The sequence below is a fragment of the Hydra vulgaris genome, chromosome 14 (assembly GCF_038396675.1).
Source record: "Hydra vulgaris chromosome 14, alternate assembly HydraT2T_AEP".
Lineage (NCBI taxonomy): Eukaryota > Metazoa > Cnidaria > Hydrozoa > Anthoathecata > Hydridae > Hydra > Hydra vulgaris.
In genome coordinates this window covers 31,093,081-31,107,280 of record NC_088933.1, presented here as the reverse complement: position 1 = coordinate 31,107,280, position 14,200 = coordinate 31,093,081, and the positions used below count along the sequence as shown (strand labels likewise).

The 14,200-nt window shown below is 27.4% G+C and overlaps 1 protein-coding gene across 12 annotated transcripts in view; it reads right to left on the bottom strand.

Annotated features, from left to right (window-relative positions):
• LOC101235714 (leucine-rich repeat and guanylate kinase domain-containing protein) overlaps positions 1-13,976 on the bottom strand; it is an 87,822-nt gene extending 73,846 nt beyond the window's left edge. For 6 of the 12 annotated variants that reach the window (XM_065817248.1, XM_065817249.1, XM_065817257.1 and 3 more), the window contains exons 1-2: positions 13,664-13,976; positions 7,031-7,107 (exon numbers count right to left, since the gene is read on the bottom strand). In XM_065817248.1, coding sequence (XP_065673320.1) covers positions 7,031-7,102 — 72 coding nt within the window. In that variant the 5' untranslated portion in view covers positions 7,103-7,107; positions 13,664-13,976. The remainder of the gene's footprint in view (positions 1-7,030; positions 7,108-13,663) is intronic. The other 6 variants (XM_065817246.1, XM_065817253.1, XM_065817254.1 and 3 more) reach the window with 4 other exon arrangements.
• Positions 13,977-14,200: the final 224 nt, after the last annotated feature.

Genomic DNA, 14,200 nt, shown 5'->3' with positions numbered 1-14,200 from the left:
AATATGAACTAATTTTATTTTTTTTTAATCTGTGGTTCTTATTCCTATGTCGGATAACAAGCCAGTTCTGCTTTTAAATTTATTCTATGTGACCGAAGTAGATGTGAATGACGTCAGTAATTTTGAATATTTTTTTGCAATGGCTTAGTTTACACATTGTTGCTTCACTTTCTTTATTGCGCAGAAAATGTTCCTATATAGGGCTTTTGCTGTTGAACTCTATAAAATTTGACATGGTATCTTAATTTGATGAACCAAAGAAAATATTAGAATTTATCAACTATTTTAACTTTCTTATAAAGTTGAATTTTTAAAGTTTAATAAATTTAAATAAATACACTCTATTATTACAAAAATATAATACAAATCAATAGAAATAAATGTTTAATTTTTTTTCATTATTATTATTATTATTGTTATTGATATTATAAGTTTTATTATTTATATTATTATTATTATTATAATTAAGTTTTAATAATTAAAATTAGTTTCTTACTATTTCTTAATAAACACGCCAGTAATGGTCACAATATATAGGATTGATTAAACTTACTTTAAAGTTATAAATCAATAACAAAAACATTACATTGCATTGGTACTAAATTTTATAATTTTGTTGTTACTTTTGTTTTACTTTAACGCAATTTAAACACAGGTATTACCGGGAAACACAGGTATTAATTGTAGTGTTATAATTTCTAAATCCTGGGATATTTTTTGATAAAGTTTGGCATGTTGGTCTTATCCATAAGCTTTCTTCTTATGGTGTATCTGGCAACATCTTTAAGATTATTGAATCCTTCCTTTCCAATCGTAGTATAAAAGTTGTCCTCAATGGACAGCACTCTTTTTCTTATTCTGTAATTTCAGGGGTTCCTCAAGGTTCTATTCTTGGCCTCTTTTTAATTTACATTAACAATCTTCCAGATATTCTTACATCTAAGGTGGCATTGTTTGTTGATGGTACTACCATTTATTCGTGTCATGATAAGAAATTAACACTCTCTGATTGCTTGAAGGGGGCATTTGAGCTTGAAAAGGATCTCACTTCTGCTAGAGCATGGGACTCACAGTGGCAGGTGAACTTCAATACAAATAAAATTCAATCTTTTTCAGCCAATTGTTATCGCAATAAGTTAGATCTTCCTATATTTATGAACAGTGATGTACTCGATGTGTCATCTACTCTTCATCTTCTAGGAATAACTCTTACTTCCAATCTTTCTTGGAAACCATATATCAAATCAGTTGCAAAAATAGCATCTACTAAGGTTGCATCTCTTTATCAAGCTCGACACTTTCTTACTTCAGATTCTATTATCTATCTCTATAAATCTCAAATCCGGCCTTGTATGGAATACTGTTGTCATATCTGGGGCAGATCTTCTAATGATGCCCTTTCTTTTTTAGACAAGGTGCAAAAACGCATTGTAAACATAGTTGGACCTGCTCTTGCAGCCAACCTCCAACCATTATCACATCGTCGTAATGTTGCTTCTCTTTCTTTTTTCTACAAATACTATAAGGGGCACTGCTCTAAAGAACTAGCGTCTCTTGTGCCATCTACTAAAATTCATTCTGGTGTTACTCGTCATTCAATTAAGCCATCTTTTTTCTGTGACTGTTCCTAAGTGCTCCAAAAACGCTTATTCGTCTAGTTTTTTTCCTTGAACATCAGCTCTTTGGAATTTGCTTACTTCATCTTGTTTTCCTGATTCATATAATTTGCAATCCTTTAAGTCATCCATCAATCGTTATCTCTACAATCTTCATCTTTTCTCTTTCAGTAACTTCCAACTTTAATTAGTGGTTGCTTGCAGCCTTGTTGGAAGCGAAGATGTGTAGAAAATTTTTTTTTTTTAATAATCCCGAGAATTTGGGGTTATAAAATAAGACGGGATCCTGGTATCCAGTATTGTAAACCCTAGTTATGTATATAATATTTATAGAACTTAAAATATGTTTTATTTTGTATTTTAAAAGTCACAAAAGTACTTTAGAAATGCTACGAGCTAACCACTTCAACCATTAAGGTGTATTGTATGACAAAGGTTTTAATAGTATTTAATAAACAAAAGACTTTATAAAGCAGCAAAAAAATGTTATAAATTAAAATTGAGGAGATATTGCCACAAAGCAATTTTTAAATAAAAGTAAAACTCCTAAACTTGATATGTGTTTTAACATTACATAATTTGAAGTTTACGTAAGCTAGATATTTGCATACACTTAGGTTCACATTTTCTTATAAAAAAAGTGCTGTGACTCTTTCTCGCCATTACCTTGGTTACAATCGCTTCCAAAAGTTCCATGTCAAACACGCTTGAAAGGATACTACAAACAGCATTAAGTTTACTATTAATATAAAGAGATGGTTTTATAATGAGATTTTATATCATAACTCAAGATCAATATAAATATCTTTATGAATAGAAGTTATTGAGTTAAGTGATAAAAATAGAGTTGACGGTTTTTAATTTGCAATTAACAATCACTTAATTTGAGACCTAAATTTGGTTGGTTATTTAAAGCAATCATCATAGCACTTTTTTTTTTATTTGCTTTGACTTTTTATCATAAATATCCCATATCTTTTTAATGAATACTGTAATTAAAATTAACTTTAATTGTGAAATAAAAAAGCAAATATCTAATATTGATAGATATTTGCTTTTTCACTTCACACACTTTCTTTACAACCAACAAGCTACCTTTTTGAATAATCTTGTGGTGTTAAAGAAGTTGAAGGTTAAATTTTATTTTTATTTTCATAAAATTTTAAATAAAATTTTTTGACGTGACTGCACAGTAAAGTTATGAAAAGCGCTTTTTTACTAGAATTATTCGATTCCCTGCTTATTTGATTTTTATATAGAATAAAAACTGTTGTTGATTCAGAGGGATTATTTATTTAAAAAGCTTCCATACAAGACTTTTTATTTTAGAAAGTTTACCTTAGCAATATTTTACATTTGACATTTTTTACATCTGTCCCTAGAAAAATATTTTCCTACCTCTAATAAATTGCACGAAGTTTTTAACAAAAGTAGTATTAAAGTAAGCTATAGCTGTACAAAAAATGACTTTCTTAAATAAAAGAGAACTGAAAATTCCAAAAGCAATAAAAAAATTGATTTTTCTAGGAATGGAAAATGTTATCAAAAAATATTATTTACAAATGCATTGTCAATCAATGTATGTATACTTCTTTTTATATCTACCTATTTATATCAGTACATACCTATACACTCTACGTGCATGTTCTACCTATTTAAGTTAATGAATGTACAAACCTTACACCTTGTGTAAAATGTCAAAACTAAAAAAACAATTATAAACAAACAAAAATTAAATATCCAAAACAGTCAAAAATAAAAAAATTAAAACATTCTGAGTTAAAAAAAAGAACAACAGCATTCTAGCTTATTATGTTGCATTTTTGTGGTTTTTTAAAAAACGATAAAATTTAATTAGTTTCCAAAACTATTCTAATGGATCTTACATAATCTTTACTTGATTTTGTCAAACATATACACAAAAACTTATGAAAAAAAATTTTGAATTAGGAGGTTCTACATCATATTTCGAATTAGGTGGTTCTACATCAAATTTTGAATTAGGAGGCTCTACATCAAATTGGATATAGATAACTAGCACAGTACCTCAAGGCTTGATGCTGGGACCCATTCTATTTGTTCTATACATTAATAATATGTTTGACAATATTACATGTCACTGCAAATTGTTTGCAGACAACATAAAGATATTAGTTGCTGTTTTAATGAAACAGACCGTTTAAGTTTAGAATATGCTGTTAATGAAACATGGAAATGGGCTAAGAAATGGTCTGTGACTTTAAATGAGGAAAAATGTAATGTAATGCATTTTGGTCAAAATAACAAGAATTATAGCTACGAACTAAATAAACATGAAAATGGAAACAACTGAAAAGAAAAAAGACTTGGGTGTATTTCTCATAAAAGTCCTTAAATGGAAGGAACATATTGCAACTAAAACTTATAAAGCAAATCATTTTTTAGGATTAATAAGGAAAATGTTCAAAAGTAATAACAGAATCGTAATAAGACAATTGTATTTATCTTTAGTAAGATCTCATTTGGAATATGCAGTGCCTATCAGGTGTCCATACTTAAAAGGTGACATTAAACTATAGAAAACATACAAAGAGCGGCAAAAATTATTAATGAGTTAAGAAATTACAGCTATGAGGACCAGCTAAAAATTTTAGGAACTGTCTTTAGAAACACAAGGAGCAAGAGGTGACCTAATCTATCAATATAAAATCTACAAAAGATTCAAAAATATCAACTGCATAAACCCTTTCAATACCAACCAATTGCATTTATAAATATAACTAAAAATAAATTTCTTATTTGTCCCTGGAATGGAATATTGTTGTCATTTTTGGGTTCTTTTAATGATGCTCTTTCTCTTCTAGACAAGGTCCAAAAACGCATTGCAAACATAGTTGGACCCACTCTATTCGTTAAGCTTGAGCTTTTTCCCATCATTGTAAATTTGCATCTCTCTAGGATAAATTTGGACTGGTCATTTGTTTTTATAATTTTTTAAAAGGAACATGTCTGCATTTAGAAATTAATTCTGATTTTTTATTCAGTAAATTTTCTTGATCTAAATGAGTAATAATTTCAATTTTTTCTTGTAAACATAGTATACATTTTTTGGAAATGTTGTTATAGGCAGGCGCAGTTTTTAGGATAGACCAGTTTAATTTAAAATTAATATTTTTTTCTTTTAGTTGCCAAATATATTTAGACAGCATAGTCTCTTTTGAGTATTTTTTATGTTTAAAAGATTGTTTGTGATTGGCATAATTGGCAATTTTTCCATTTGCCCTCGGTTAAGCCAATATGTTTAAGCCAATATGTTTAAGCCTCGGTTAAGCCAATATAATGTTTATCAGGGTTGTTTTGCAAGGAAACAATGCATTTGTAAATAATATTTTTTGGTAAGCATTTGCCATTCATAGGGCAGTCAAGTTTTAGCAATAGACTTAATCAAAACTCCTCTAATTAAAATAATTTTAACTCTTCCAAACGCGTGTATGAAGATGCTCTTAAAAAAAGCGGATTTAAAAATTATAACAATTCCCAACTTCCTGTGAACTAATTTTTCTATAATTTGAAATTTTTTTTATGTTTAGACATTCTTCCTGATGAACCTACTGATGGTGAAACACAGTGTTGAAGTAATCAAAATTTAGATAAGTGTTTTTACTAATTTAATTTATTATTGCTCTGTTCATTTTAGAACATTGAGCACTCTATTTGTAGAATACACTAACATAGTTTATAATATATATATATATATATATATATATATATATATATATATATATATATATATATATATATATATATATATATATATACATGGGTCAAAGTAAGCGTCAGACATCGGAGTCCCTTGGATTGTTTTTTAAAACTTGTTTGAGAGGGGCAACCAACCAATGTTCATTTTTACTGAAAAAACAAACAATGATTTGTTGCTCTCTTCTAGCAAGTCTCAAGATACTATATATTTAACTTACATTACATAATATTGGGTACTGAGACTTTATTGTTTTTTTGTGACAAAGTAACCAATTGAGACAAAGCTATTTTACAATAAAAATAAAATAAAAGATACGGCAATGATAAACAAACCATTACTGCATTATCAAGTTTATTTATTTAATATTTAATTTAAAAAAATTAAATGTAACCTTGTTACCAATTGTAACCAATTGAGACGTAACTTCAAAATGTTATATGGTATGATAGTTATCAAATCAAAAACATTTTTTCCACAAGACCAAGAGCAACTTTAAAAAATTACTTCAGTATGACAACTTTATTGGTACATAATAAGTCATTTAAATAAGAAAATCTTTGGTTTGTCAAAGTTTTTACTTACACTTCTCATGTTTGTGCATTTTATTTTTGTTTGCGCATTTTATTTTTGTTTGTGCATTTTATTCTGTTGTGTATTTTATTTATGCATTACTTTCAGTAGGTTGAATTTTTATAATGCTGCAAAGTACTACATTTAAAACTTTTAAAGTATTTTAGATGTAAAAACGGCTACCACAGTTTAGAAGGGAGAAGGGGTTTAGATATATGTGATCATTTGTGACAGGAGGAAAGGGGCTAAGAACTGAAAAATATAGGGTGATGGGCTTTATGGATAACCCCCCTTAATTGCTTCTACAAACGATTTGTTTTATTAAAACAAAAATACAAAAAGGTTTTAACCAATTTTTTTTATATTTGAAGAATAGCAAATTATTCTTTTCTTTTTTTTTGTTTAATGTCAAAATAAAAATACTTATAATTTTTTTTATAGAATTATATAAATATAATTCTTATTTTTATTTATTTATGTATATTTATATTTCAAAATAGGAATACATAAACAAGTAAAAAAACAATACAATTTTAATTAACATTTAAATAAGATTTTATTTCTAAATTTTCTTAATATAAAAAGTTTTAATTAGAACCTTGTCAAACCAACGCGATGAAATAAGAATTACGTGACATAATTCATTTTGTAAACAAAAACTTAATGAAAAAGCACCAGATCTTTAATAAATGCATGTAGTTTTAACTTATGTTACACAAATTTAAAATAAAAATGTGTTTTAACTAAGTATCATTATTCAAAACTTTAAATTTAAAAACATAACATTTAATATTCTTTCGCATATATTATTAAAAAGCTCAAGTTTTTCAACTAAATTTTTTTGTTGACTTACATTACATGAAAATTGAAAAAGTTCTTTGTTATTTCTTGAAATACATATATTTTATAAAGTACAAAATCTGACCAATAACAATTTGAACATGTTAGCTCCATTTTCACGCTAAATTAATCCTAATTATGCAAATAAATTCATGATTAAAATAGTTAAAGAGTTATTATCATAAAATCTAGTATACTTTATACAATCAGGAACTAATAATACTGTTTAGAAAATATATCATTTCTATTACTGAAAATTATATACCTGATCACATTCTCCTGTACAGGGTAGTTTATCATAATCTCTTGCTTTACTAACAACTGACTCTGATATCATTTTTACTTCAAAATTAAAAAAAAGTAATATAACATATTACTAATATTAAAAAATAATAATAAAATAATAAAATAAACAAGTAATAAAAGGTAGTGTAGAACTATTAAGGTAGTGTAGAACTATTAAAAAGACAAGTCTAAAATTAATATTTTCACCATTACTCTTTTTCATTTTTCAATAAAAAATTAGGCACATTATATATAAGTATGTAGATTAAATAAAGATTAAAAGATCTACTTAGTCTGAATATTTTCTAGAATCTATCTAGAATAAAGTCAACAATTTAAAAATCAGAATGTACATATATATATACGGGGGCTATTTTAGGAAAAAAATTTGGTCATCAATAACCCCACCCTCCTCCCCGACCAGCATTCATTGTAAAGATATTTCCCTTAAAACATACAATATTTGCTGAAAAAATGTAAAAAAAAAACCCGTAAAAAAACAAAACAATAAGGTTCTCTAAGTTGAACTTGGGCACTGCCCAAATTGACGCCCAAATACGGTTGGCGCTGTCGAAAACATTCTAGAATAGCCCCTGATATATATACACATATATATATATATATATATATATATATATATATATATATATATATATATATATATATATATATATATATATATATATATATATATATATATATATATATATATATATATATATATGAAGGGGTCATGGTTAAAACAGGGTATGTCAGTTTTTCGCAAACTGAGAAAACTCAAAATCAATTTTCAAAGACTTCCTTTACCCCCTTAAACTTACAAGAAGAAGTTTGATCTTGATTATTATTTTTTATTGACCTTTAAATGAATGCAAAAACGTAATGTTTTCAAATAGTTACAAAAACTGTTGGTTTGCTATTGAATTTTGCAACCTGTCTCTAAATATGACATTCCCTGTTTTTGATTTGCACAACACATTTCTTTAAAACTAGGGTTACCTTTGAGCGATTTAAGCTTAAATATCCTTTCACAAACCAATATTATCTTTTTTTTTTAAGTTACTTTTTATTTCAACGAATATTCAAAAGAGTATATAAGAATATATAATATATATTCTTATATATTGTATATATATATATATATATATATATATATATATATATATATATATATATATATATATATATATATATATATATATATATATATATATATATATATATATTCCATATATGTATATATATATATATATATATATACAAATATATGTATTCAACGAATTTATATATTTCAAAGAATAATAACAAGAATATATTCTTTAGACAGGATTTCAATAAAGTAGTGCAACAACATTGATGCTACATCATTCAATCCTTTTTTTCCTATTGTCTCATCATAGGAAAAAAAGGTAAATCTTATTAGCTCCCAGGTTATGTATGTTAAAAGTATACAAAGAAAGTTTTCATTTGTAATATGTGTCATTGTTTGTAATATTAGGGCAAGAAAGATTCTTCCAAAAATCAAACGCAATTGCAGCAAACCAGGTCAAAGAGTGTGCACTGTGTACAGCAGCAGTTTTCCTTTAAGAAAAAATTTTTCCTTTCCTCTCACTCAGCTGGAAGTTTTTCTAGTTCATGATAAAGATGACTATTTGACAAATCTATTTTAAATCTATTGCATGTCGAACATGTGTCTCTTCTTGTGTAACCAATGGCAAGGTTAAACTTCTTATTAAATATGCATCTGAATATAAAAAAAAAAATAATACTAATAAAATTTGATATGATTAAGATAAATAAGAATTGTTTACAACGTTATAAACATTGCTCAAAAATCAAGTTTTTTTTTTTTGCTACCTATAACTTTCTCTTGAACAGGATTCATCTGGGTGACTTTCTAAATACATTGCATGCAACTTGCTAAGATCAAGATCTTCAGGAAGGTAGACTTTCATAGATTTTTTGAGAGTGTAATGAAACTGCTGCCCTCTAAAGATCGGATATGGTTTATGATCCTCTCATTTTTGTCTTTTGTAAAACATCGAGAACGGTTCATGTGTTTCCCTCTTTGATCTTTGGGAGACATTCCTATAAAAAAAGTAATATGTTTTAACAGAATTTAAAAAAAAAGAGCAAACCAATTCTTAAACTAAAAAAACCAAAACTGAAAGTGGAAAATGGATATGACGATTACGATTACTAGGCTGAAAAACATTTTTATATTTATACTTTGAAACTTTAAATTATTTTAATTTTATTATAAATTACAAATAAAAATCCAATATATGCTCATTGGTTTATGGTGGTATATTACACCAAAAACTTATGAACATTTTTTTAATCATAATCCAATAAACATTTAATAATATACTTGACAACTTTTTAATTAGTTTTGACTTTGCTTTTGCACTAACTTGCCAATAAGTTTGTGTGTACCCTGAAAATATTTTGAAAAAAAAATTACTTGCTTTATGAAAATGTACAACTACTTACCAGTCGTTGTTAAGACCTTCTGTATTCTTTCAAGTCTAGATTTGCTTATGTTAAATATAGAAAGAAACATTTTATAACAAATTTGAATTTTTACAAGGGAGTCTTTTGCTATTAATAAATGATAAGAATAACAGTGTAAATCTTTCTCTTTACTTCGTATTCTAGGTCTTCTTTGTCTCACTTCCATTGGAGTTATAATCGATCTCTTTCTTGATTTATAAAAGCATCCTGTTGGTCTTTACATGATTTTTGATTAAACTTGTCCAAAATTATTTGTCTATCTTGCAAACTAATGACTTCAAAACACTTTAAAGGAATGCAGTTACAAGACTTGCCCATTATATGATTTAAAAGTTTCATTTCTTTTTTTATACTATCTCGTTTTCTGCCATTTACTTGTCTTTTTCTAGTTTTTTTTATAATTTCAGGATGTGCATCTACCATTATTTTTTTGGCCATATTTATATTTTCAAAACAAAAAAATTTGACATTCCTGGTTTTACGGTAGCAACAGCAATACATTCCTTGTTTTTACATAGCAGGGGTATTCTTTAATCCCTAAATTGGCCCCTTAGTTTTTATTTTTTTGCTTCAAATTCAATAGAGAATGTAGCCTATGATTTGAATAACATGTAAGTAAAAAAATCTCTCTCTCTCTCTCTCTCTCTCTCTCTCTCTCTCTCTCTCTCTCTCTCTCTCTCTCTCTCTCTCTATATATATATATATATATATATATATATATATATATATATATATATATATATATATATATATATATATATATGTATATATATATATATATCTATATATATACAGTGGTGTGAAAAATATTAAGACCACCAAGAAAAAAAGCTTTTTTTTTAGTTTATACCACTTTTTAGATTCTAAAAAAGTTGCAGCACTACTTTATTTTATTATAAACGTGCTGTGGCTGAGTATTGAAATTATTAATTTTAATTTTAATTTATTAACTTTTATTGTAGAGTTATGTGTTTTAGTAAACATTTGGTATATTTTGCCTTGTGAAATGTAAGTTGCAGACAAGTGAATATGTATGGTTCAAACGAACTATAAGTGATTTTTGTTAGATTATTGCTGTTGTTAGTGATACAGTTTAATATTTTTCTGATTTTAAATATGTGATTTTGATTATTTAAGCATTTTTTTTTGTCAGATTATATTATATTTTCAAAATATGGGTAAAGTTGCTGACCCTAGTCCCAGAAAGCGAGGCAAAGTTGAAGCATTATTAAAGTTGGAAACATTTTCACAACGGGAAATTGCCAAGAGATGTGGACTAAGTAAAACAGCAGTTTTTACCATCAAGAAACGATTGGACTTTGGTTTTACATCCTCTCCAAGACGTTCCACTTCAGGACGAAAACCAGTCATGACGCCACGTGCAAGAAGGGTTCTGCTTGCAAACGTTCGAAAAAACAGAAGAATGACCAGCAAGCAGCTCCAGGGTGTGCTGCAGGAGCACCAGATCAATGTCTCAACAAGTTGTGTTCGGAGATGGCTGATACAAGATGGATTTGTAGCACGTCGACCGCGCAAAAAACCGCTCTTGACCAATGCTCAACAAATGCGACGGCTGCAATGGGCCATGGATCACAAAGATTGGACCACAGAACAATGGAGAAAGGTATTTTACCCTTTACCATTTTTTATATAAGAGCTTACAATCATGTACTTTAAGTTGAAGCAAAATGTAACATATTTTTTCATATAATAATGATGTTTAATATCATTACCCACTAGTGCAATTGTTTTATGTATCGAACATTGTAGCAATGGCTATGTTTATTTCATGAATTCAAAATGAATTGAACATGTAACCAGTGATTACAGGATGTTAATCTAATGTAAGCTCAAGGCTTTTACAGTGTGTTTGTATTTTTAGGTTTGCTTTAGTGACGAGTCTATGTTCGAGATACTCGATGATAAATGTCAGTACGTGCGCCGTCGTTCTGGGGAAGAATTTCATCCGCAATGTCTGGTAAAGACCGTCAAGCATCCTACCTCAGTAATGATATGGTCAATGATAAGTTCCCATGGTGTAGGAGCCCTTAGAATTGTTGAAGGCAGAATGAATCAACATCAATACATCAACATATTAGAGAAAAGCCTTCTACCTCAACTTCCAATTCATTTTCCTGATGGTGATTTCATCTTCCAACAAGACGGTGCACCGTGTCATCGGGCACTCTCTGTTACAAACTTTTTGAATCGTAATAATGTTCCTATCCTACCATGGACTGGTAATTCACCTGATATGAACCCGATAGAAAACTTGTGGATGATAGTCAAAAAGAGAATTGCCGACAGAAAACCAACAACAAAAGTCGCATTGATTGAGGCGCTCATAGAGGTTTGGACACATGATCCAGAAATACAAGACATGTGTCCAAGACTGATTGATGGAATGCCTAAGAGGGTTGAAAAACTTATTGCAGCTAGAGGAGCATCCACAAAATACTGAACTATGCCCATTTTATGACATTGTGTGCGTGTCTTTAAAGGAAATATTCAAAAAATTTACTTTTTCAACAATGGTCTTAATAATTTTCACACCACTGTATATATATATATATATATATATATATATATAAATATATACATATATATATACATATATATGCATATATATATATATATACATATATATACATATATATACATATATATATATATATATATATATATATATATATATATATATATATAGATATATATATATATATACATATATATATATATATATATATCTATATATATAGATATATAGATATATTTATATATATATATATATGTATATATATATATATATATATATATATATATATATATATATATATGTATATATATATATATATGTATATATATTTATATATATATATATATTTATATAGATATATAGATATATTTATATATATATAAATATATATATATATATATATATATATATAAAATAAAGGCCTCAACATGAATAAGTGAGAGTACAAGCAGTGTTTTGCTCATCTCTAATGAAGAATATGGCGGGCAAAGCAAGCAATAAACATTTTGCGAGCGTTTTTAAAATTTAGATAAAAAAGCTCATGGTTAATTAGTATTTTATCTAAATAAAAATTGATAACATTTTAGTAATAGCTTTGCAAGTTTTACACTGTAATGTTTTGGCTTTTTTGGTTTGTTTTTTAATGTTAATAGAGATTATTTAAATGTTTTTTAAGGTATAAAAATTTAACTTTTTTTCTTATAGGTTGTTGTTATATAACTTTAAGTAATTAACTACACACAAACTGGAATTATCTTCAAAATAAACTAAAGACAATATCTTTTTTCGAAAAATATGTGCTCAAAAGTGAATTAAAATTATACTTGTTACATCAAGATAAATAGAAACATTAATAGTATTATTGGTGATAAAAGATTTTTATGAGATATGATATAAGTATAAATGTTGTCTAATAAGAATCTTTTGTGTGTACTAGTTTTCGGTCTGTTTTTTTGTTTAATTTTAGCTTATAATTGCTCTCTTCTATTTAGGCAGGTTATAGGACAGTGAACCATCCAGAATATAGATTGTACGTTTACTTTTTCTACTTTTACTACATGCTTATGTAAAACATCTATATTTCTGGTAAATATAATGTTTTTGTTGTTGGTGTTGTGGTTGTTACTGCTGTTGTTGTTACTGTTGTTATTATTGTAGTTGTTTTTGTTGTTTTTATTGTTTTTGTTGTTGCTGTTGATTTTGTTGTGGTTGTTACTGCTGTTGTTGTTGCTGTTGTTATTGTTGTTTGTTTTTTTATTGTTTTTGTTGTTGCTGTTGTTTTTGTTTGTGGTTATTACTGCTGTTGTTGTTGCTGTTGTTGTTGTTTTTGTTGTTGTTGTTGTTGTTGTTGTTGTTGCTGTTGTTGCTGTTGTTGCTGTTGTTGCTGTTGTTGCTGTTGTTGCTGTTGGTGCTGTTGTTGTATTATTAATATACAAAAGGAAGATAGAAAATAATATAATATAATCATTACTAGTATTATTTTTAATGTTGTGTTTATATATCCACATTAAAACCTTACGAATATTTTAATATATAACAATTGCAAATTCAAAAAAAATTTACCATATATTGTTCATGGATATTAAATATTGTTCGTGAAAGGTACCTCGGAGAAATCAGTGGACACATGTTTTTCGTAACCATGGATAGCGTTGATAACCTATTCGGCGTTGCCAACCGTAAGAGTTGACCGGTACCATTTCAAATTTATTTTTAAAATATCCGCTACACACGATATGTTTTAGATTTATTATTATTACTTTTAATACAACCATTGATAAAGTTTACGACATTCATTGTTAATTAATAGAAATTACTTGGATGTCATTTATATAGCCTATGGAGTGACACCTAAAGATTAGGAAAACAAAAAGAAGAAGAACAAGAAAAAGCAGTGGAGTCACTGAGGTTGATGTCACCCAGGGCGGTAAACTTTTAGTGTCACCCCTCTAGACTACAGGTGAAAAATGAAACTAAAAAATGTATTCTCTATCTAGAAACCTCCTATAAATTAAAAAAAAAATCTTATTATGTAGGTTTAAGGTTGGCTGTTTTTACGCAGTTTTGGTTTGTTTTTAATATTAATAGAAGTTTTTTAAA